Source organism: Aotus nancymaae, unplaced genomic scaffold (genome assembly GCF_030222135.1).
Source record: "Aotus nancymaae isolate 86718 unplaced genomic scaffold, 86718_ANA_hifiasm-v0.15.2.pri h1tg000014l, whole genome shotgun sequence".
NCBI classification, from domain to species: Eukaryota; Metazoa; Chordata; class Mammalia; order Primates; family Aotidae; genus Aotus; species Aotus nancymaae.
Window position 1 is genome coordinate 111583978 of NW_026988425.1, and position 24532 is coordinate 111608509.

The 24532-nt window shown below is 46.5% G+C and overlaps 2 protein-coding genes across 19 annotated transcripts in view; one reads left to right on the top strand and one right to left on the bottom strand.

The window, feature by feature from the left end:
* Nucleotides 1-473: 473 nt before the first annotated feature.
* LYSMD4 (LysM domain containing 4) lies at nt 474-7487 on the top strand. 4 transcript variants are annotated; one of them, XM_012438656.3, is made up of 2 exons: nt 474-575; nt 4437-7487. In XM_012438656.3, the coding sequence occupies exons 1-2, from the start codon at nt 474-476 to the stop codon at nt 5043-5045; spliced, it is 711 nt and encodes a 236-aa protein (XP_012294079.1). In that variant the 3' UTR covers nt 5046-7487. The 4 variants fall into 4 exon arrangements, 3 of the variants coding, with proteins under 3 accessions (XP_012294079.1, XP_064232312.1, XP_012294078.1); XM_064376242.1 differs by lacking the exon at nt 474-575 and adding an exon at nt 1071-2462; XR_001105127.2 differs by lacking the exon at nt 474-575 and adding an exon at nt 2389-2462 and having other exon boundaries at nt 2964-4530.
* Nucleotides 7488-17506: 10019 nt separating this feature from the next.
* MEF2A (myocyte enhancer factor 2A) overlaps nt 17507-24532 on the bottom strand; it is a 143771-nt gene continuing 136745 nt past the window's right edge. For all 15 annotated transcript variants that reach the window (XM_064376246.1, XM_064376243.1, XM_064376245.1 and 12 more), the window contains 2 exons: nt 23197-23323; nt 17507-21565 (listed from right to left, as the gene is read on the bottom strand). In XM_064376246.1, the coding sequence (XP_064232316.1) occupies nt 21199-21565; nt 23197-23323 (494 nt within the window). In that variant the 3' untranslated portion in view covers nt 17507-21198. The remainder of the gene's footprint in view (nt 21566-23196; nt 23324-24532) is intronic.

The window sequence follows — 24532 nt, forward strand, 5'->3', positions numbered from 1 at the left end:
CTGGTGCGGCCCGCAAAGTCCCAGGAGCCCAGATCCCGCCGCAGAAAGACCCCTTGCCCATCTGAGCCCAGCCAACGGCCCCTTCCCTGCAGGAGGGCGCAGGGGACCCCATGCTACCGGAGTCCGCCCCGAGCCACAGCTACAGATCGTTATCCACAGGCGGGGTCAAAGGCTTCTTTACGGGCGAGAAATCCCCAGCTCAGCAGAAAGCCGCCCACTTTGGGAGGGAGGAGCTGAAGTGCTTCACTGCCCCGAGCAGACACGAAAACAAGTCAGGGCCCGTGGGCGTAGCCCTGGTAGGCGGGTGGGCGGGGCGAGGGCCAAGTCAGGTTGCGGAGCCCCGCCCCTTCCCCGCCCTAAGCCCCGCCCCAGGCCCTGTGGTCCCGGGAAGAGCCCTCCGCGCAGCCCGGCTCGCTCCAGTGCCCGCCCACCGCTGATTTCATTGGTTGCCTCACCAGTCCCGCCCCCAGCTGATGTTCGCAGCCAATCCGCAGGCGCGGTGGAGGCGGCGGCGGGTCGTGGGTCGTGGGTCGCGGGTTGTGGGTCGCGGGTCGCGGCGGAGGCTGGGCGCTGAGGTACCGGGGCCTGGACTAGGGGGCCGCGGTCTGGCTGGGGAGCCGCGCTGGCTCATGGCGGTACGGCAGCCTGGCCTCGCTCGTCGGTTCGCGGGCGGGCCGTCCCTCCCCGGGCTCCTACGGGACCCTCCAGCTGGCGGGGCGGTGACCGCGACTGTCGAGGGCTGGCCCCAGGTGGCTAGGGTTGGGGGTCAGAGGTCGGAGGTCCTGCCTTGTGGAGTGTTAGGGCCCTGCCCGTGGAACCCTAGGGCCGGGCCGCGCGCCGTTTTCCTGTCAGCTCCTGTAGAGGCGCCCCATCCTTTCGCAGAAGGGACTCGGAGGGAAGCAGCCTGAGATCGGCTGCTGCCCCCGAGCTCGGACGCGAAGGCCGGCCCCGTCCCCGGGCTACCGCCGAGGTCCTGCAGTTGACCCTCAGCCCCTCGAGGACGGACGGCCGCCTCGCTCCTCCGGGCGGGCTCAGGAGTGCGCGGAGCGGGGTGTGGCCCGGTGGCTCCCGAGGGCGCGGGCGGTGAGTAGGGGTCGCGCTGGGGCCACAGGCTGTCCCCGAGTGGCCTCCTCCCGTGTGGCTCCGAAGCCAACTGTTTTTGAGGTTGTCAGTCCGCGTGCTTGAGATTTCCTTTCTGGAATCTCACCCGAACAGTTTGGAGCGGGGAACGGGGGTATCGTGGCTTTGGCTGTTGACTCAAGGTAAAAATAAAAACCGGACGCGGGGATGCAATGAACGCAGAGTGACCCGTGAGCAAACTGGGCGATTTTCTCCGGTTGACAGGCATTCTTTCCCTGCTAGCTGGCCCCACTACACAGAGTTAAACTGTGTCAAAGTAAGAGCGGTTTAGTCCCATAGTTCTCAGCAAGTGTCCTTAGCATTGACCTTCTTAGTGAAGATACTTTGCAAGGTGTAAAGTATTGAATAAAAAATTACTGTGCAGAGGTTCTGAGTTGAAGATTCTCAGTGCACAGAGGCTGGCAGCAGCCCTTACTTTCCATTGCAAGGATCTCAACGGCTTGTTTCTTTACATATGTGGGTTTTGGGGAGATGGCTATAGATGAGGAATCGGGGCAGAAGAAAGGAATTCTTTTGTTTTCTTCATGAAACGTATGCAATTAGAAAAAACAAGAGTTTTGATTCTGCCTGTCTTCCACCTCAGCCAGCATAAGCAATTCTTTTTTCTTTTTTTCTTTTTTTTTTTTTTGAGACAGAGTTTGCTCTTGTCACCCAGGCTGGAGTGCAATGGCACCATCTTGACTCATCACAACATCTGCTTCCCGGGTTCAAGTGATTCTCCTGCCTCAGCCTCCAGAGTAGCTGGGATTACAGGCTTGCGCCACCACGACCGGCTAATTTTGTATTTTTGGTAGAGAAGGGTTTTCTCCATGTTGGTCAGGCTGGTCTCGAACTTCCGACCTCAGGTGATCCACCAGCCTCCGCCTCCCCAAGTGCTGGGATCCCGGCCGCACATTCTTTTTTCTACTGATGGTATTTGTTGAGTATTTTCAGTGATTAGGGAAAGGAATACTCTCTAACAACAAGACACTTCTCTTTAAACAAGCTGGTGGAAGGATGATGATGTCTTATGTGGAATTAACCCTTGGGTTTGGTTTTCAGTGAACAGGAGGCACAAGGAAGTGTCAGCCAAGACCTTCCAAGGCCCAGCTGTTGTCTGTCGGACTCCGACCAGCCACATATACATGTTTAAGAATGGGGACTCGGGGGACTCCTCTGAGGAAGAGTCACACTGTACAGTTCTGCGGCCCCGGGGCAAGGAGCGCCAGAAGAGCGGTGTCTACCATCCTCATCGGGCAGGAGCAGGCGACGTAGTCCTGCTGCAGCGGGAGCTGGCCCAGGAGGACAGCCTCAACAAGCTGGCTCTGCAGTATGGCTGCAAAGTAAGACACCCCTCAGGTGCTCTGCCCCACTCGGCTTCCAGGAACACAGGGAACTTACTGCAGTGTGGGGGTCCTTGTTGCCCTCCTTAACCCCGCCAGGAGTGGCCTGCTGTAGCAGCCAAGGACTCCCCTATTCAGCCAGAATTGGAAGGCAGGTGGGAGTACCTTTAGTTCCAAACTCTGGCCCCCAAAGACCGAGGGTTACTGCATTTCCTTCTCTGCAGGGAACTTCTCCTCTTCCCCTTTTCTCCGCACTGAAATTCTGAACCCTTTTTTTCTTTCGAGCACATTTCATTTTAGACCTAATGGGGCTGGAGATGGCAGGCAGAATTATCCCAGTTTCTATGGCACGCTTGCTTTTCTTGCTACTTTTATGTTTTCTGAACCTTTCTTGGTGGTAGCTGATTGGTAAAAATTTACCTTCTCTCTTTTAGAACTGCATGATCTGTTGTATGCTGTGTATCTATATAACCCTGTTTTTCTCTTTAATTATGTTTTTAGCATTCAGAGTGATTAACGATGGCCAAGTAAGTAGGAAAGTATTTATAGAATTGTTGCATTTTCTCCTAGATTGTAAGTATTTTGCTAACACCGTGTGACAAATTTCTGTGGCCTTCTCTAAGGGTATATAAGCTATTTAGTTTAAAAAATCTTTTGCTCCTACAAGTGTCTTATCTAACAAGGTCCAAATGTCTAAAACATGTTGTATGGGGTGTTGCAGTCTTTCCCAGGGAAATAAACAGGTTGGTCTCCGGGGACACATAGTGGTGTTTAAATTGTGCTGACATTTATATTTGGCTGTGATAAGCAGCTTCTGTAGGCATACTCTATGGTTTATAGAACATGGGCTGAAAAATGAAGCCTGTCCTAGAAAGACTGGAATAGATGCAGCAGGCTTCTTGGTTTGGTGATGTCTAAATCTGTAAAGAATATATAAAGCCTTTGATAAGTGATCAGTTTTCCTATTTGAAGTAAATAAATTTGCTCTTAGTTTATTAAAGACAGAGACAGAAAGAGCTCAAGGGTCTCATGCATTAGTTTCAGGACATAGTAAATTAAAAAATGCCCCCTGCCCTGATTCAATTATGGTAACAGCAGTTACTAAATAAGATAATGGAAATGACTGATTTGGATGAGATCTGTTGGCTGTATTCACTTTCTAGTTTAAGTGAACTTATGAGTTAAAAGTTTAGAGTTCATCTCTGATGCTTTTGGAAAGTTTTCAAACATTAGTTTGAGGGAGGAGTTACCCTTTGACTTAAAATTTTCCCTACTGCTTAAATCTTAGTGTTTGATTATGAGAGGAGTTTGTCATGAACTTTATGTTACTTGATAAAACTCACAGCATTATTCCTTTCTCCTGACAGTTAAGTGCATTAGCCATAGGACACTTTTATTTAAAAAATAAATACGTTAATATGCCCCACAGTGTTTCTGGGAAAGAATATGCTACGGGCTTATCTCTCAACTTTATTACTGGTAAACTGGATTCAGAGTGTGTCTGCAGAGCTGGCTGAGGCTGTGTGTTTGGTGAATTTTAACATCTCGCAGCTACTTAGTTCTGGCTTGAGAGGGAAGCCAAGCAGATGGGGGCACTGTTGCCTCAGAAGTTAAAGATGGAAACAGCTGCAGCATTCATGTTAGTGCCATGGTGGTTTCACCTAAAAGCGTTTTGTTGCAGTCACACTTTAAACAGCTTAAGAAAGATCTCTTTTTCAAAACCGATCTTAAATTGTTCAAACTTGTAAATCTTTAGGAATATCTGTAAACTATATATTAAGGCTGAGTAAAAGCCAACAAGCAAAATTTCAGCCTCAACTAACTTCGTGTATAGGTGCAGTTTTTCAGTCTTCATCAGATTCTTAAGTAAAGTGGGCTTGAATCATCTGCCAGAAAGATTAAGAGCCACTTTTTGGAATGTTATTTTTAAGGAGATTCGCATATGTTGTGATGTTTGTCTTCATGCTTTCCTAGGTGGCAGATATCAAGAAAGCCAACAACTTCATCAGAGAACAAGACTTATATGCTTTGAAATCTATTAAAATTCCAGTGAAAAACCATGGGATCCTAACAGAGACCCACAAAGAACTAAAACCCCTTCTGAGCCCATCTTCTGAGACCAGAGTGACGGTGGAACTGCCAGATGCAGACAGAGCAGCCACAGGCACTGATGCCCCGGCCAGCCAACTGACAGATTTCTTTAAGGGGATTGACCAGAATATTGAGCGTGCAGTGCAGTCAGAAATCTTTTTACATGAAAGTTACTGCATAGATGCCTCCCATCAGCCACTGCTCCCAGCTCCTCCGAAGACACCAGTGAATGGTGCAGATTGTGGCATTCAGTGGTGGAATGCTGTTTTCATCATGCTTCTAATTGGGATTGTCTTGCCTGTCTTTTATTTGGTCTATTTTACAATACAAGCTAGTGGTGAGACCCTTAATAGTTTGAACACAACTGTCGTCCCCAATGGCTCGATGGCAGTGGATACAGTTCCAGGGCAAGCCCCCAGAGTAGCAGTTCCAGTGCCAACCATCACTTCTGCAGACAGCCAGTTCAGTCAGACCACCCAGGCAGGGAACTAAGCTTTGTTGAAGAATCAGCCCAGCTTTAGTAGTTGGCTGTTGATGTGCATCAGCTGTCATTGGCGATGTCTAGTGGTGCTGCATTTTGTTTCCTGGGAAGGATGGACACTTTTCAGAAGTCATTCAGTATTCTCGATTGCACTGGCCCTGCGAATGGCCTTGCCCAGTCTAAGCCTGCAGGATCTAAAACAACAGCGACCTCAGCCTCTATCCAGAGAGGTGCAGCAAGAGAGCAATTTCCATGTGACAGATGGCCGTTTCTTGAAGACATTTAGTGGACTGGCCATGTGTTCATAGCACTGTGTGTGCCCCCAAGTTGGACATGCTTGGAGGGAGAGAAATGGCCTCCATCAAGGGACCTGCAGTGTGAGAGCACAGGTCACCTGGCTGTCACAGTTTCCTCATTTGCTGTGGAGTGGGGATTGGCTCTGAGGAGGAGTGTTCTCTGTCTCCCTGGCAAAGGTGCTATGGAGTACTCCTGGCATGTCACTTTCTTTTTAAAGAGTGACAGTTACAGTTGTAACACACCTACTTCATATTGGCCTGCTCATTAGCCTTTTTGAAGCAATGCCATTTCTAGAGTTGAAAAGCCCTGAACCCAAACTGCTGCACTGGTGAATAAAGGGCAGTCCTGCTCCTGTCTTTCACAGCTGCTTAGTGTGACACACAGGCACCCCAGGCCGAGCACGCACTGAGCTGTGCCCAGTTCTTTAGGAGCCTTCCCACAGTGTGGCTCCCTGGATTCTCCCAGTTGGCCTTCTTGGAAGGAGCTGTTGCTGGCCAGTGTTTGGAGGGGAGGATGATTGCCTGTCACTGAGGCTCCACCATGGGTGGTGTCTGAAGCTGGGCAGTCGCCAGGCTTGTGCTGAGAGCCACAGCCCCTGTGCGCACCTAACATGGGGCGCTCCTGCTGCTGCTTCCCTGGCTTGGTTCTTTGGAGCTCCAGAGCAAGAAGGCCACTTAGTCCTTTTTCTCTGGGTGACATCCTAGAATAACACTATATACAGTGTAGCTCACAACATTATAGGACCGAAGGCTTGATGGAGGGGCTAGAGGTGGCCCTTGTGAAAGTTGATCAGAACACCTGAGGGAGGAGGAGGTCTGCAGTTTTTCAGACCCTTCTCGCTGCCAAGGCAGCCGTGGTGCTGTGGATGGGCTGGGATTGCTGGGCAGAGGCTGCTACTGCTTGTGAGCTGGTCACACCCTGTGTGGCATAGAAGGGTGGGAGGTTCTGGGGTGGCTGCCGGCCTGGCCTCCAGGAGTTCTGGACAGGAGGCAGACACTGCCCAGATGCTGGGTGGAGGGACAGCGATGGCCTTTGACACAGGAGGCGTGGAGAGAAGTTTCAAAGGTCTCACCGTGGAGAGTGATTTCTGATTTCTCTCCTTTCAGTTGTGTGTGTGGAAAACAGCTGGCCCGGGTTCCATTAACATATTTAAATCATCCTCAGTATTAAATTAGAGACCAGAGTGATCTTCAGGATTACAAGAACTTCTGAATCTTTGCAGTAGGAAATGTTTTGATATGCAAGTGGTTTTCCAGCCAAACGTCTGTGCTCTCCATGTCACTGAGGGCCACAGTTTCATCTGACATCTGTCACTGTCACTTCACCAGGCAGGTCTTGGAGTCCCATGGCAAAATCACTTTTGTCAGACAAAGAATGAATGTATCCTTTACTTTTCTCAAATGGAATAAAATCATTTCTTCTGTGAAGGAAAAGTGATTTCCCCTTTTTATGTTATTTTAATTTTTTTAGAGACAGAGTATCCCCCAGGCTGGAGTGCAGTAGTGCAATCTTGGCTCACTGCACCCTCCACCTCCAGGGTTCAAGTGATTCTCCTGCCTCAGCCTCCTGAGTCACACATCACCACGCCCAGCTAATTTTTTATTTTTAGTAGAGATGGGGTTTCACCATGTTGGCTAGGCTGATCTTGAACTCCTGGCCTCAGGTTATCTGCTCACCTTGGCCTCCCAAAGTGCTAGGATTACAGACGTGAGCCACTGCACCTGCCCCCATCTTTTAAAATTTAGGGATTGATAATTTAGCATTAAAAGAGGTGGGATGCTGCTGGAGAAGATGGGAGGTGTCTGTCAGGAGTGAGGCCTGTGCCTGTCCCTGCACCTGGCCACCCGCTCAGGGTTTGTGCTGTGCCCAAGTTTACCTAGACAGGGGCAAGACAGAGTGGTTACCAGTGCTCTATGGCTGATTGATCGCTGACTGATGTGTGTACAGGCTTTAACATTGCTTTATTAGGTGTACCTATGAAATACCACAGTATTCCTTTTCCTTATTTTACTGCCTTCTCGGTGTCTTTGGGAAGTGAATATTTTACAGAAATAGTTAATTTGCTTCCTAGTCTCCAGTCTTTTTGTTTCAACTATAGTGCTTAATGTTGAAGCCCAAGGAATCCCCATTGTCAAGCAAATAAAGCTTTAATTTTACTCTGGAGAGACAAAGCTGCCGGGACTAGCGGATGTCAGAGGGTCACCCAGAACTGCCACAGGCAGAGGTGAAGGTGTGGCCTGGCCTAGGAGTGTGTTGGGGTTTGGTCAAGCTCCACCATGCAAGGCCTTCCGGGCTGCAGTGGGTGGAGTGTGGAGGGGAGGGGGGAGGAGATGTGCCTGAAGTCATGGAATTAAGAAAGCCACTTGGGGCTGGGGCAATGGCTCATGCCCGTAATCCCAACACTTTGGGAGGCTGGGGCGGGTGGATCACTGGAGGTCAGGAGTTTAAGACCAGCCCGGCCAACATGGTGAAACCCCGTCTCTACTAAAAATACAAAAATTAGCTGGGTGTGGTGGTATGGGACTGCAGTCCCAGCTACTTGGGAGGCTGAGATAGGAGAATGGCTTGAACCCAAGAGGCAGAGGTTGCAGTGAGTTGAGATTGGGCCGAGCTCTGGGAGACAAAGCAAGACTCAGGAAAAAAAAACACTGGAGACAGCAGAAGCCTGGGCTCCGCTGTAGGAAAGGCCCACAGAGCCATGACCATTTCTCTTTGGGAAAGACTGGGCTGCAACCACAGGAGCAACAATTATATGAGGTGTGGTGCTCCCTGGATGCCGGAGTGCTCCAAGAGCTTTATACGCTCACTCACTTCACCCTCACTACCTTCCCACGAGCCAGGCGCGTCTATCCTCATTTTAAAGATGGAAAAAGCAAGCTGCCTATGACCACACAGCTGGTAAATGGTTAATGGGGTGCTTGGGAGCCTATGCTCTTAACCCCTTTCTGCCCTGCCACCTGCTTGACAGTCACTGTGGGCCTTAGGGTAGGGCACCTATGGCATGATCCAGGCTCACAGGACATGGGGGATGCTCGAGGCCTCCAAGGCAGGGCTTCACGAGGGGACAGCAGACAGAAAATATTTACTGGCCCCCCTGGGGTACTGGCCTCGCAGTCATAAGAAAAGTTAGACCTGTTGCCTGAATTGCAGTAACTGTAGAATCAGCATTTATCTGCCCATTTTCTTGGTGCAGAATCAACTGGATTTAGCCTCTGAGCCAGTGAACCAGCTCCTTTGACTTTGAGAAACAAAGAGTGACAGGAGAAGAGCCTCCCGTAGCTGCTTCCCTCCTAGCACTTAACGCCTTGGGACAGCTCTCCAAGCTTATTTCCAGAGGCTAGGTGTGGTCTCAGGCCAGGCAGGGAAGGGGCTGGGGAGAGTGTGGATAGCATCCACTTTGCCTGTTCTCCACATTTGGTTCAGAGGAGCTGCTGCGAGGACAGACACCCTCCCTGGTCCTGCACTGCCCCTGGAAAGACCAGTGTGGTGACGAAGTGCAGCTCCAACCTGTGACTTGTACTCCTTCCCGTTCCTGCTCAAGACCTGCAGAGAGACTGCCAGCACAGTGCCAGCAAGAAGGCAGGGAGTCCTACCACAACCTGGGGGAGACTCTCCCATGTCTGGAAAACATTCGTTACTGTACATCACCATTTCACTACCCTGAATAAGGAACAAGTGCCGCTTTCCATCTACTCATCCATAACCTTCCAGAACACCAATTATACCAAGAGGTGATGGGATAACATGACACAGCCCCTGCCCTCAAGGTGCTTATAACCTAGTGGGATAAGACCTACGCTAGGGCCAGGCGCAGTGGCTCACGCCTGTAATCTCAGCACTTTGGAAGGCTGAGGAAGGCAGATTGCTTGAGCCCAGGAGTTTGAGACCAGCCTGGGCAACATGGTGACGCCCTGTCTGTACCGAAAAATTACAAAAGTTAGCCAGGCACAGTAGCGTGCACCTGTAGTCCCAGCTACTTGGGAGGCTGAGGTGGGAGGATAGCTTGAGTCTGGGAGGTGGAGGTTAGAGTGAGCTGAGACTGTGTTGCTGCACTCCAGCCTGGGCATCCGAGCCAAACCCTGTCTCAGGAGAAATAATAATTTTTAAAAAGACCTATGTCAGAGTAGAAATACGGTAGAACAAGCTGTGCCCACAGAGGGAAATGGATGACAAGTGGTTGATAAGGCAAGAAGGGGTTTCTAGAGGAGATGGCATTTCCTCAGTGGACATCTGAAAGACTGGGATTTAGAAATACGGCAGCGGATGGTTCTTTTCAAAGAATGCTGTTCAGTGTGAGCAAAGGCCTAGAGGCTGGAAACCATGGGACTATGTAGACGGAAAACTACGAATAGTCTGGTGGCCTGGCGTGAAGGAAGTGTAAATGGAGCTGTGGGAAGACGCTGCTGTGCTAGTTTGAGGCCAGGTTCTAGGCAACCCTGAATTCCACATTTAAGTGATCTGGACGTGATTTGATGGACAGTGGGAAGCTACTGAAAGCCTCTGAGTAGTGGAGAGTTGATGAGCACTAAAGTGAAGAATGGCAGCCACGGTTTTGGAGAGGCTCAGTGGGAGGAGTGGGGACCTTCAGAGGTGATTGTCTCAATTAGTACTCATGGGTTTTAATTTCTAGAGGTGACTCGTGACAACATGGAGAGACATTGCTTCTTGCTGATGCCGCTGCATCGCAAAAAAGTTTTATTACTTGCAATTCCCAAGGGAGGGGGGCACACCAGGCCCCACAGGGTCACATAGGGGATGCACCCCTGTTGGTCAAGAGGCAGAAAGCAGCCAGGGGCATGCTCAGGCCAGAGCCTTCGTCGTGTTTCTGTGGGAAAGAGAAGGCAGGGCAGGGAAAACAGGCTAGTCCTGGGAACGGCAGTCCCTCTCCAGTCAGAAAGACCCTCAAAGCCAGAGCATCAAGAATACAGAACATAAGAACCAGTTACTACAATAAGGAGGAGAATAAAATGGGCCCTGTGATGAAGGGACGCCAAGCAGACAGATGCAGAATCTAAGAAAGCCCAGAACGGTGACGTGGCTCAGACCTGGCAATGCGATTCTGACGAGCCTTGGTGTGGCTTTCGTCACATTTCTGTTTGGGGGTCATTGTTTCTCGAATCTGTGGGTTTATATAGTTTCATCTAATTTGGACAAATTTTGGCCATTATTTCTTTGAAAACTTTTTCCTCATTCTTTCCCTCCAGTTATTTAGCTCATTTGTATTTTATTCGTGTTTTTTGTTTTCTGTTTTATTTTGGACACTTTCTCTTGCTGTTTTCCTTTGCAGTGTCTGTCTAGTCTACTGCTAATTCCATTCAGTGCATCTTTTTTTTTTTGAGACAGAGTCTTGCTCTGTCACCCAGGCTAGAGTACACAGGCGTGATCTCGGCTCATTGAAGCCTCCACCTCCTGGGTTCAAGTGAATCTCCTGCCTCAGCTTTCCAAGTAGCTGGGATTACAGGCATGCACTACCATGCCTGGCTAATTTTTGTGTTTTTAATAGAGATGGGTTTTCGCCATGTTGCTCAGGCTGGTCTCGAACTGACCTCAAGAGGATCTGCCCGCCTCAGCCTCCCAAGGTGCTGGGATTATAGGCATGAGCCACCATGCCTGGCCCAGTGCATCTTTTACTATGGGTCTTTTTAATCTCTAAAGGTTCTATTTGGGCCTTTTCAATATCTTCTATTTCATCCTTGTGTTTATGTATTCTGACATGTGGAGTATATTTGTAATAGCTGTTTTAACATCCTTATCTGCTAATTGTCGTTTATATCATCTGGGTCCATGTGTTGCTCTCTCCCCCATCTGCCTCCCATTATAGATTGTATGTTCTTGTTTTTCTGCATGCCTGGTAATTTTTGGGTGGATGCTAGACATGGTGAATTTTATGTTGTTGGATGCCGGATTTTGTTGTCTTCCTTTAAATAGTTTGTGTTTTGTTCTGGGGCATGGTTACTTGGAATCAGTTCCATCCTTCCGAGGCTTGCTCTTCTGCTTAGCAGGTGTAGAGCAGCCTGTAGTGAGGGCTCATTTGGCCCTGCTCCCAGGGCAATGCCTTTTGAAGACTTTTTCAGTCCTGCTTCTGCGGCGATTCCTTTTGAAGATTCTCCCAGTGCTGTGTGTTAGGAGGTTTCACCACCTAACACACACAGCATTGATAACCTAGTTAATAACCACTAACCATCTCTCTGGTGGGAGCACAGTTATTTCTTGCCCTGGGTGAGCGCTGGGAATTGTCCTGCCCGCTTTGTTCTCTTGGCTCTTTTCCTCGACTCTGTGATTTCCTCACATGCATGTACATACAGGCCAGTACTCAGCCAAAGACTTGGGGGACTCTCTGTCGAGCTTCCCCCTCCCCAGTATCGTGCCCCCACAAATTCTAGATGCCTCAGCTTCCCCGAACTCCAAACTCCATCTCCTCAACTTGGCAAGACCACCTGTCTCTGTCCTATGGCCTCAAACCCTCCAGGTGGTGAGCTGAGGCACTCATCAAAGGGAGGGTGCCTGTCCATCTATATAGTCCCATGGTTTCACCTGGTTTATTTCTAGTCTCTGAGAGATCACTGTCCTGCACTGCCTGTCGTCCAAGGCCTCATATCTTTTGTTGGATTCTTTAAGGTGAAAGAATATCCCTGGTTCGTTATTCTAATATGGCCAGAAGCAGAATATCATAGGCCAGGGTGAGGGGAGGGGCAGCCAAAATGGTGGCTTGAGAGGGCATGACTGGCAGGGCCAGGGGAGCAGGGCTGTCAGTGGGCTCTAATTTGTGGGCCTGGACTGGATCACAAGACAGGAGGCCAGAAGGGGCAGATTTTCTTAGAAGGGCTTGGGAACGAGTCCACTAAATTCCATGCACTGTGAAACTGACAGCTGCTCTGGAGGTGTGTCGTTGATTTAGTTCGATCAACATGACCTCATTCCCCCTGTCGAGTGCCAGGCTCCCTGTTTCTGAGCCTTAGCTCAGCTGAGTAGTTGGAAAGGAAGGGACAGCCCAGGTACCAGTCATCCAGGCAGTGGCAGTGTCACCCTGGCTCCTTATTGCCACTTTGAGATCATTGCTCCTCTCTCCTCCTTAAATCCTCCTACTTCTTTGCAGCAGGTGCTATCAAAACACAGTTCCTGCCCCACTTTCTTGTTGCATCATCTATAGATCTCCTGGTGGCTTCCTCTCCTCCACTGATGACCTTAGCACCATCCTTGATATCCCTGTAGGTCAATGCTTCATCCTTTTCAGGTTGTATCACATGTAGAAAAGAATCAAATATGTCTAGCACTCTGAGGTGCACTGGAGGGGAGCTGACGGTATTCACGTGAGCCTTAATGTCTTAGAGAAAGGGGGCAGTGGTGGTTTTGTTCTGTTTTGGTTCGTTTTTGAAATGGGTGGTAGAAAAGCATGCTTCTATGCTGATAGGAAAGATCTAGGAGAGAGGAAGGATGGATGCTGCCGGAAAGAGAGCATGGTTGCAGCAGCAAAGACGTTGAGGAGATGCTGGGACCCGGGATACAACACAGAAGGTTTTGACTTAGATAAGGGCACCAAAAGCCCCTTGACAGTGTCTGGAGGGAAGATGCCTGGCTATCACGTGGGATGAGGTGGGTCTCATCAGATTGCATCTATTTTCTCAATGGAAAATGTGAGAGGAAGTGACCAGCTGAGAAAAGAAGGAAATGGTCTTGGAGGTGTGAAAGGAGAGGAGTCACAGTAAATAGTTATGTCTGAAAGCGACGAAGCCAGCATGCTAGGGAACGGCAGCGCATCTCTGGGCAGTGCTGAGAGCCATTTACAATTTGTGGTCATGAGGAATGAAAACAGAAGGTCCAGAATTAGCCCCTTTACTCAATGGAGTAAAGGTGGACTTTTTAATAAATGGTACTGGGACAACTAGAGAGCCTTTCATTTTTTTGTTTGTTTTTCTTTTTGTAGAGAGGAGGTCTTGCTGTGTTTCCTAGGCTGGTCTCGAATTCCTAGGCTCAAGTGATCCTCCCACCTCAGCCTCCCAAAGTGCTGGGATTATAGAGCCTTTTTTAAACACATAAAATTAGATCCATATTTAAGAATAAACTCCAAATGGATCAGCAATGTCAAAGTAAAAGGTGAAACCATGCTAGTACAAGGGCACACGGGTGGATTCCTGACCTTGGTGTACGGAAAGTATTTCTAAATGTAACTCAAAATCCACAAGCAATGAGACTGACACATTTGCCTCCATAAGAATAAAATTTTGCATGACTAAAGTACCACAAAAAAGGATTTATTCATACACCAAAGGGTCAATACCCCCAATATAAAAATAACCCCATACACCAAAGGGTCAATACCCCTAATATAAAAATAACCCCATACACCAAAGGGTCAATACCCCTAATATAAAAATAACCCCATACACCAAAGGGTCAATATCCCTAATATAAAAATAACCCTTAAAAGTCAAAGGATGAAAATAAAAAATCTAATAGAAAAATGGGAAAAAGGAACAGATATTCACACACTTGAGATTAAAATGTTCTCAAACATATGAAAAAATGCTCAATTTCACTCATAATAGAGAAAGGCAAATTACAACATTGAGACACACCTCTTAGACTGGTAAAAATAACAACTACAACGTGCTCCGTCGGCAAGGATATCCTCATACGCTGCTGGAGGCAGTGCAGATTGATACAACTCCCCTGGAGACCAATTTGGCAATACCTTACAAAACTACACGTGAACTTCCTCAGCAATCCCACTTCTAGGAGACTACCCTGAAGATACATTTTTGACAATACAAATATGCACATGCACAAGGTTATTCACTGATGACTGCAGAATACTGGGAACAGCCTAAATGACTACACACGGATCAGCACTACGGTACATCCACACTGAGGATGAGAACTTCTGTGAACTGATCACTCCGTGGTTTCCAGATATTAAGTGGAAAAAGCAAAGCTGCCTATTGTACAAGTACACGAAGGCTTAAACCAGAAACTAAAGAGACTAGCTGTCTGTAGGGGCTGGTGGGAGAGGTGGGGATAGGAATAGGCTAGCAGGGGTGAAGAGAGAATGCTTCTCTGAGCATCTTTTTGTATAGCTTAGAAACACAGCAATGTTTCAGATACTATTCATATACCCCTCAAAATAAAGCACCGAAACCAACTAGGATGGAGGCGGGTGCCCAGAGTGAAATAATAAAAGCACGAACAGATGACCCTGACCATATTACAGGTGGGTAAGATGAGCACACTGGAGGGACTGGAACTACAAGTAACGCTGTCTTGACTGGACAGTGTAAGGCCAAAGGCAAAACCACAAACCCACATCAATGCTCTTATCTAGTCAGTCAATGAGTGTTCCCTACACGGGCACGGGCAGTTCTGGAAATCTGTGTACACTGGAACAGAACAGTAAGAAAAAGGGCTGTAGATAATAAGAACTGACTTCCCAGCCACAGGAGAAAGAAGTTACAAATGAGGAAAGGCTAAAATGAACCCAGGGGCATTGAATCGGAATCCAAAGCATAGTGTAAACCATGGCTTTTGACACACATTTAGATAATCAGGAATATGGATGTGTGTGTGTGAGAGAGCATAACTCCATGTATTTCCTTGTGGCGTCTGCAGAGAGAGCCTGAACACGGTGACACCCCAGTAACAATAAACACATCTAGTGCCCGGATGTGGTTTCCAATACCATTCTCCACTAAAAGGAACCAGGAATCGTGGAAAAAGTGGTTGTTCCAACAAGATGAGTGCGGCGCATCTTGTGGTGCCAGGAAGGACACGCTAAAGGGGGCGGAGGGACTCAGATTTAACACGGAAGGCCACCGGATCCAGCCCCTAACGGCCAAAGCTGAACAACTGGAGGAGCAAAATAATGGCAGCACTAGATTATAACCCACAGGGAAAATAAAGTCCATGAGTCCATAACGCTATCGTCAGTTAAATAAATGGGAAGGGACAGCTGTCCCTTGCAGAATTCCAATTAATAAATGTGGAAGAAAGCAGGCAGCTCCCACAGCTGTAGACAAGATGCAAAATTAGTAGGTGAAAATACAACCCTGCATCGTCTCAAGGATTCTCCTCCAATCTATTTATCAATTACAAAGGGAGAGAGAGTAACTTCCTACATTGAAGAAACCCTGTGAAAACCACCGAACCAAGTGATCCAGGTCACTATCACCTGGAATAACACACCATCAACGTGGACTCCGTGATGTATGAAGGACACATCATTTCCGTGGTATTCTTGCCAAAATGCACAACTTCTTCCAATCATCACATCAGACAAATCCACACTGAGGGATACTAGACCAAATAACTGATCAGTGTTCTTCAAAAGTGTCAAAGGTTATACAAGGTAAGAAAAGCTGTAACAAGTGACAAAGGGAATGTGGGATCCTGGATTAGATCCTAGCACAGGCATGAGTGGAAAAAATGGTGAGATTCAGGTAAGGTATTTAGTTAACAGTGCTGTATCTTTTTTTTTTTTTTGAATAAAGATGGGGTTTCACCATGTTGGTCAGGCTGATCTTGAACTCTCGACCTCAGGTGATCCGCCCGCCTTGGCCTCCAAAGTGCTTGGATTACAGGCGTGAGCCACCACGCCCAGCCAACAGTGCTGTATCAATATTAACTTCCTGGTTCTCATACTTGTGCTATGGTTATGTAAATGTTAGCATTGGAGAAACCCCGCTGAGGGATATGTGGAAACCACATTATTTTTCCAACTCTTCTGTAAGTCAAAAGTGAGTTCGAAATGAAAAGTATGTAGTAAAAGTAAAAAAAAAAAAGGGGGGATTGTATAGTGAAACCAGTTAGTACAACTGATTTCTTTCTTCCACAGCTGCATTTGCTTTGGTTAGCTACAAAGCAGGCCCATCATGCATCTGTAAGAAAGTGACGGGGTGTAGGCCCCGGCCTCTAAGCTGAGTAAGATGCCCTGTCAATTCGGGTCCTCTGGGAAGCAAGACTGAGATGGAATTAGGAGCACCAAAGATTGACACCCCACCTATGTGCAGCTGTTGGCTGGAGCTGCCTGGGAAGAGCTTGTCCTCAGCCCAAAGCCTGCAACAGCGAGGATCAGGGCTTACCTCTCACAGAAGGGGGTCAGCAACTCTCTGTGGGATGAAGACACAAGCCCACTCGACCTGAGAAGTTTGGTGTTTCAAGCGCTGATCTGAAACCTCCTGGCTCCGTGAAAGATGGGAAGAGACACTCCTCTTCCTCTCAGTTTTGCAACTGAGTGGTCCTCAGGCCGCTTGCGAGCACCGGACCACCGGATGGAGCAGGCTGCAGCCAATTAGCTGGCACAGGGCTCCAACTGAAAATCATCTTGGCTGATGCCACAGAATCGGCCTGAAAACAAGATACCGCCTAGAGCAAGGCACCCAGGGGAGCCAAGTAGGAAAATGCAATGAATTGATTTTAAGTAGCTGCAGCTGTGATTAGAATATTTTTAGCCATAGGACTCAACTAGCTTTCAAAACCTGCTAATAAGAGCCCCACTGTAGCCAGCACAAAAATTTGGTTTTCAGTTTGACACCAGGAATTTGCTTAGCTAGGAGCTGGCTTAGGAGGGACATCAGAAGGAGAGAACACTTTCTACTACGAGTTGAAGACTGTTCGTTTTCTAGCTGAATTATGAAGGAAGATGACTATTAAATGCCCGCCAGCATATTGGGATGCACACCTAGCATTTTTGAAAAAAAAATTCATACCATCTGTCTTCTGTTGCCTCTAGCTCAGCATCATGTATGCTTTTTGGGCAAAACTAATCATTTCACACCCCTAGACTTTAAAGAGACATAGAATCTGATGATGGTTCTAACAATACCCACCCCCTCTAACACGCTTTGGTGTATTTTCTGTGAGAAGCAGTTACTGGAGGCCGAATGGACTGCATCCATCCCAGCACTGTACATGGGACAGCCGGGTTAGGCCCTGCTGGGACTGCACGGCCCGCTGATCCCTACAGGCTCCAGGGCTGCCCAGAAGGGACGGCGTGGAAGACAACATGGGAGAGGCGAATGGGGGCACTGGGACAGTTTCCTTGACCCTGTCTCAACCCAGAGAAAGGGGGCCAGCAGGTGAAAAGATCTTCATGAAAGGAACGAAAAAGGAAGGGGCTTTAGGGGTAGGGGCTGCCTTGTGGCAAAGCCAGCGTTTCCCCAGGCAAACAGACAGAGTCTTGATGCACAGTGAGAGCCAGTCCGTCTTTACTGGAGTGAGTGCGGGAGACAGTTTACAACGACCTCTAGCATTGTCTTCACCATTTGATAAAAAGTTCACTATTATATTTATTGTATAATGAAGAAAAACAACACATTCAGGGAAAAATTGAGATTAACTTATTTTTCTTAAAAGGTTCATCTCAAGGATGGCAACAAAGTCCAGCTTGTGCCGCCAAACGGTTTTACATGATCAAACCGTGTACAGCTTCTTGTGTGAACTGTTGACTACAAACATTTACCAAATACATAAATCTCTTTTAAAAAAGCCATTTTAAATATAGCAAAGCAGTGTCTTCTTGCACAGCAAAGTGAAGAAAGTTTCTACAGAGAAATAGAAGTTTTACATTTGTAAAATCCTTTTCACATTCTAATAATCTAGCTTCTCATGATCCAATGCCAGGAGTTTCCCGGTTTCTTATTTACTATGTATTTCTTGTGCGCATGATGGTTAATACAGAAATTATGTTAATGCATTACTGGTTGTCCTTAAAGGAAATGGTAAAACATGTATTGTTCTTTTCGAACAAACCCCTGATTTAGTCTATAACACGATGGACAGAATTGGGCTCAAAAGATGGAGTTCTGATTGGGACACCTGTGTACACACAGTGGTGACGTGCACTGCAGTGGAGCAGCGGTCAGAGTTCTGAACAAGCACAGCTGTTGGAAACTGTACTTTAACCAGTGCAATTTACTCTAAGCTTTTTTTGTTTTTGTTTTTTTAGTAATAAAATACTTCTGGAGGGATAAAATTTTCTCGCAATGGTGTCTCATACAAAACACGAGTCTAAAAGGGTAAGAAAAGACGGTTCTAAAGCAACACCATTAGCGTCGTCCCCACTCTAGGTTGGTGTCCACCCAGAGCTGTGGGTGTGGGTGTGTTCACACATGGGCATCTGGGTGCGATGTCTGTCAAGTCCATATGCTCCATGCCACACTGGGCGTATGGGAAAAAGGTTAACAGTCAAATACTCAGTTCCTGAAAATGGAATACATTGTTACTTGGTCAGTGTAATTTAAATACAAACTCCGAGCCTTGAGTAATATTATTTTAGAAAACAGTAGTTGTACTGATTATAAACCTGCATAGAAAGAAAGACTATTGAGATACAGTCAGAAAAGCCATCTCATAAGGCACACAAGAAAATAGACAGTAAATGTGAATGTGTTAACTCCTATTCCAATGTACAGCAGAAGTTCATGAACATGCATAAATAATAACGAAGGAATCACTTAACACTTTCAAAGCTATAAATGGTTTACAAAGTGGTAAGGGATTATTCTGGAACTTCAGTGTTGGGAGACTGCCTTATTTGGATTAGGTGTGGCCTTATGAAGAAATGTGCCTGTAAGTAGTTCAGTAAAATAAGTACATTTTTAAAGAAAAATCCTTTCTGAATAAGAGCCAAACATCTATACTGAAGAGAAGAGACAGCACTGCCATCCTCCTTTTTTTGGCCTCCTCATGAGAACAGAGCCTCCAGTTTGCAGCCTGTGATGCACAGGCTTCTCCTGCACCTGATCATACCTATGTGTCAGTCAAGAAATCTGGCTGATGATTTGTCACAAACAGCAGATGAGGAAAACGTCAAAAGGAGCATAATTTGGGGGCGGGGGAACAAAATGTAAGTAAAAATTGTAGGTAGCTGCTCAATATTGTTTAAAATATAAAATAGCCATTTTTAAACCCTTGAGTTTTTCAGGAAAAGGAGTATGTAAAAATCTACAATGAAAGATATACAGGACTTTGAATTTTGCTCATGGCACAAGCCCAGTAAATGGATGAACTTGCTATCATCCATAACTGTCTTCCTGTAAGAATAAGGCCTTGTTTACAATCCAAGCTGAGGGTGGCACTAATTCCAATTAGAATGGCAAGAGTCATGCCAAGGACCTGCACCGTTAAGAGCGTTTCTCCCCGCATACCAAAGCATCACTGTGATGCGCAGAAGAGCTGATCTTGGTAGGATTTTGTAACCAGCCACATCGTTCTGTTTTCAGAGGTCAAGGAAGAAAGATCCCTTTCCCCACGAGTATTTTCCCCTAATCATTTACCACTTATAAAACCTTTGTGCTCATCTACTATTTTGTCATTTTCTCTAATATTAATTAAATTAGGTCGGCTTTTTCTACTATAATTTTTTTCCTCACAAAAGGCAAGTTTTAAATAATGCCTTATAAAATCTGTTACAACACATTTTATACTTATGCAGGATGAACTTAACACCAATTTTTTTTTTGCCACTTTGCTATTTATGTACACATATAAAATATATAATGATGCTCAACCCATACGGCACAAGGATTACAACGTAACATCACACATTCACCACCAGTGAGGGGAGAAACCCCTTTATACAATCCTCTGAAAAAACTGGGCTAATAATTAAAATCCAAAGTACAGTATATTTAACAAAATAGTAAATATTAAACAGTGAATACTTAATAAAGGACCTCGCCTTTTCCCCCCAAATTGGCGGCAATCCACAAAAATATACTTTTTAATCTGGTGACCATACAATACATAGGTACTTACATCAAAGGTGATAATATATTTAAAGATGCTATATACACAAAGAGTTTGGCTCAACTTTTAATTTATATATAGAGTAAGTGTTCATGGCTTTTTTTTTCCAAGGTTCTGCTTGCAAGATATTTTTGTTTGTTTTCCCCTCTTAAAATAAAACTAAAAAGTTAAACCAAGATAAAGCTATTCTCTAAAAAAAAAGTTACAACATATAGCTTTGGCTTATATAAATAATTCATAGCAGAATGTGTTCAAAAGTAGTGAATATAATTTTATATATAGTCATCAATTCATAAGGGTGTTTTCTTTCATATAAAATATACATGAGCTAAAATCAGTTTCTTTAATTTTTAAGATATGAATGTAAAAAGAAACTTCTGACATATTCCAATTATAACTTAATATATTAATTTTACTTTGTTAATGCTCTATATTTCTAGGCTAGTATTTTCTGAATATCTCATGCGTGTTTTCTATTCTCTCTCTTTATTAGCTAAAGATCACTTCTTGACCCAATACATTTTTGCACGTGCAAAAGTTATGTGTGGGGCTTTTTTCTTTTGTTTTTTAATATCAACAGCCCTTTCCCATGCACCCCTTTGCAATAGAGACCCATGCCAGGTTGGATAATTAATATAAATGACATTTTATGTACAGTATTGCTTTCTTGGCTCCTGCTTTTCTACTGCTCTGTTCTACAAAGCATTTTTTCTTAAGTAACTACAGTCACCGCACAGTTAAATAAAACAAGTAGGGGCCCTCTAGGTTTCTGCAAGCTAGTGTGGGAGAATTATATACGGGTACACGTTTCTCTGCAAAAACGGGTTATCTTTATGAAACAAGTAGTCCAAGGAAGTGCCAGACTGGTCTGTGCCTACAGGGTGCTTTGTCTGCCATGGGACACACATCTGCAGACCTACAAGGAGTTTGCAGGTAAGTGCCTGATTCTGTGTAACACACACCCACACATACACACACACTCACACCCACATACATATATATGTAAAGGGATATATATATGTATGTATGTACATATAAATATATTTAACTCATGTCCTTATTTACCGATTTAGATATGCAGGGCAGTTCACTGCAGTAACACAAAGTACAAACATCAGCCTGGAAGCCTTAGGTCACCCACGCGTCCATCCTCATTCGCTTTACAGAAGGGCTTTCTCTGTCCTCAGTGTTTGGGGGTCGGCCAAGCACAATTGGAGAATGGAAGTCGCCCCGTGGATCCTCCCGATCGCTGCCATCATAGGAGCTACTGGAGCTGCTGAGACTGTCCACAGGGGAGCGCCCCATTTCCTGTCGGGGCTGGGGCTGCTGGGGCTGTGGCTGTGGCTGTGGCGGCGGCGGCGGCTGCTGTTGCTGCTGCTGGAAGCCCGATGGGGTCATTCGATCCCGGGGAGGTGAAATTGGTTCGGACTTAATGTTGATGTTTTGGTTGGTATTAATGGATAAATTGGAACCCTGAGATAACTGCCCTCCAGCACTGAAGGAAAAAAAAAAAAGAGATGTCAGATGGCTTGCGAGTGCATCTGCAAAACCGGAATGAGACAGTACAGACACTGCCTGACGGAAAAGGGTCCAGAGTCTGAAATCTTGTCAGAATTCCCCAAGGCTGGTTTGGATCGTTTCCTTCAGTGCTTGGCACAAAAGGAAATCCCATCTTCCTGGGAGGAAAGAAAACAGTACCGCTGAGCCCTTACGTTACTTGCTTCTGTTACCCACCACGTTGGTACTCTCGCAGCTGAAGTATACAAAACAATGTCAGTGTCTAACGCTGTGCAGGGACCAGAAAGGCAGACGAGCAGCAGAGCAGCCTGATCTGCTCATTGTCTCTTCTTCCTCAGCATCTGTTCAGCATCTGCTCTGGTCCCGTGACAGGGCACAACATCTCTTTTATCCTCACAACCCCTCTAAGGTGCAAGTCATACCACCCTCATTTTCCAGATAAGGAAATGAGGAGCTTGCTCAGAACAGTATCTGAGGGCGCAAACAGGCTGCTCCCCAGGCCTGGGCTCTGAGTCCCTTCCACTTGCTTTTCCAGGACTATTTTTAATGCATTCATTTAGGATGCTCAGGACAAGCCTGAGGGCCAAATCCTATGTAGGCAAATTTCCCTGAAATACTCTGCTCTTTTTTCCGTGACATAATTCCTAAGTACTGATGATAATACTCATTGCGGAGTTACTTCAGAACGTATGAGGGAAAGGGTTGCTGAGCTGAGGCTCTCTGGGGACTTCCTGGGCAGCGGCTAGGGGCCTGGGGTATTCCTACTTCCTTGAGCAGATGCAAGGCAGCCAGTCTTCATGGGGGTCGGCTGGGTCTGCTATGTTGTCCCCTCTCTTGGGACACTCTCCTCCACCTGCTCCATGGGTCTACTGTCATTCTGGTTCCATACAAGCCCTGTTCTTTCTCGCTGGTGCTCAGGGATATCTGGCCTCATCCGGGCACCACTGTAAATCCTCTTTGCTTATATCCTTACTCCCTTCCTATAAGGAACGTTCGCTTTGTGAATGAGGTTTGGTGTGTGCACTGGGCTGGGATCAATTACACAAATCCTATGGAGCGTGACTGATACATAAGATACCCAGCCTCCAGTTTTCCTTCCGTATGGCCCAGGGAGAAAGCAAAAGGTACAGCTTATCTTTCTATTCTCCTTGTCTACAGATACTCACCTAAGCAATAAATGGCAAGGGTGGCAAGGGGCCTGAATGCCTAAAGGCTGCCTTTCAAGCAGTGGAACAAGAGGCAGGTATGTGGAAGCAGGGGTGCAGCAGGCGGCTTAACCACTGGTCAGCGGGTAGAAGGATGGTGCATGTAGGTGATATCTGTACCTTTGGGCCTCCTTAGACCCTGGTTGAGTCTCTCTACCTCAGAATGTCCCTATGGGAGAAGCCTTGCTCCCCAAATCCCTTCAAAGAATGCTTAGTCTGTCAGTATCCAAGCTACTATCTAGAGCCATGTAAAGAAAATATTTTCTCCCAACACTCGTGCCTACCTGAAAAGGAATCACTGCAGGATTCTTCACACAAAACTCTACAGAGCAAAAGGCTGTAGCTATAGGAAAAGAGAGTGTGTAGGCAGGGAGTAACGATGCCGGGGAAACTAGTTACTCACACGAGAGAGCTGAGGGCTGCTTGTCCTAGGTGGTGCTGCTGCCAGGCCGACACCTGTCCCAGTGACAGCATTCCTGGGGAGTTGAAGCCTTGCAGGGCTGACAGGTCAGTGCTGGTCAGTGAATAATCTACGAAAAAAGACAAGATGGCTCTGCATGTGATGGAAGATCCATACGGAATTATTATTTAGATAGCTACTGCAAAAGTTTCTACACTGAGGCCTGGCACGGTGGCTCACACCTGTAATCCCAGCACTTTGGGAGGCCAGGATGGGCAGATCACTTGAGGTCAGGAGTTCGAGACCAACATGGACAACATGGTGAAACCCCGTATCTACTAAAAATACAAAAATCAGTTGGGCATGGTGGCGCATGCCTATAGTCCCAGTTACTCGGGAGGAAGCTGAGGCTGCAGTGAGCCAAGATTATACCGCTGCACTCCAGCCTGGGCAAGAGACTCCCTCCCCCACAAAATAAAGAAGTTCCTATATTGAGAGAAGCCAAATACTTCACAATAAAACAACATACATGTGGGTCTAAAATCCACAAAATCTTTTCTTGGGAGGTTTACAGGATCTAGCAATATTTAAGTTGTCTGGGATGATTTCAAATAAGAGGCCATCATTAAAGAATGTTCTGTACAATTGTTACTTTAAATATGCCTGCCATTACCCTTTGGAACAAAGGGAAACCAAAGTCAACCAGAGTTTAGATCAGCAAGTCTTAATGAAGTCAGGGGTGCGGGTACAGGGCACAGGAAAGACAGAATCCCTTCTTATGGGGTACCAAGCTTAGTGATATCATCACACAATTAATTAACTGCATTTGTTTAAAGTGCCTAGACTATCACAAACTCCTTGACTGCGTGCAAAATAGTTTCAACTTCATGAAAAAACTTGGTGTCCTAGAGTACAACCCAGCTCATATCATATGAATGCTTCAGTCATAATCACTGGGACCAAGATTCAGGACGTTAGTTATCACTCACACGGGGAGTTATTTCAGCTCATCATTAACACTTGTCTTTTCCATTTGGTTCTAAAGAGAGGTGGCAAAACTCTTCTACTTTTATCTTCCTTCTCATGTCTCTAGAGAGGTGTTTAAAGAAGTTGGTCTTCCTAGTGAATTAACATTTTAAAAAAGGAACTGAGTTAAAGCAACATAGCTGGTGCTCAGGGTTGTCCTGACTCTGCCCTTGTCATTCCATTCTATACACTCCCATGGGCTGGGGCAAGGGCCTGTCACACTGATGCCTTCTCCAGTGCTTTCAACCTCTAAGGCTTTTAAACGACCTATGTGCCATGTCCATTTGGATGCCTCCCGAAACACCACCAATCT

What these genes read in the sequence shown, in the direction of transcription:
- LYSMD4 (XM_064376242.1), top strand. Translation starts at nt 2,265, where the DNA reads ATGTTTAAGAATGGGGACTCGGGGGACTCCTCTGAGGAAGAGTCACAC. An exon ending in CTCTGCAGTATGGCTGCAAA is followed by an intron (nt 2,463 to 4,436) that starts GTAAGACACCCC and finishes ATGCTTTCCTAG; the next exon opens with GTGGCAGATATCAAGAAAGC.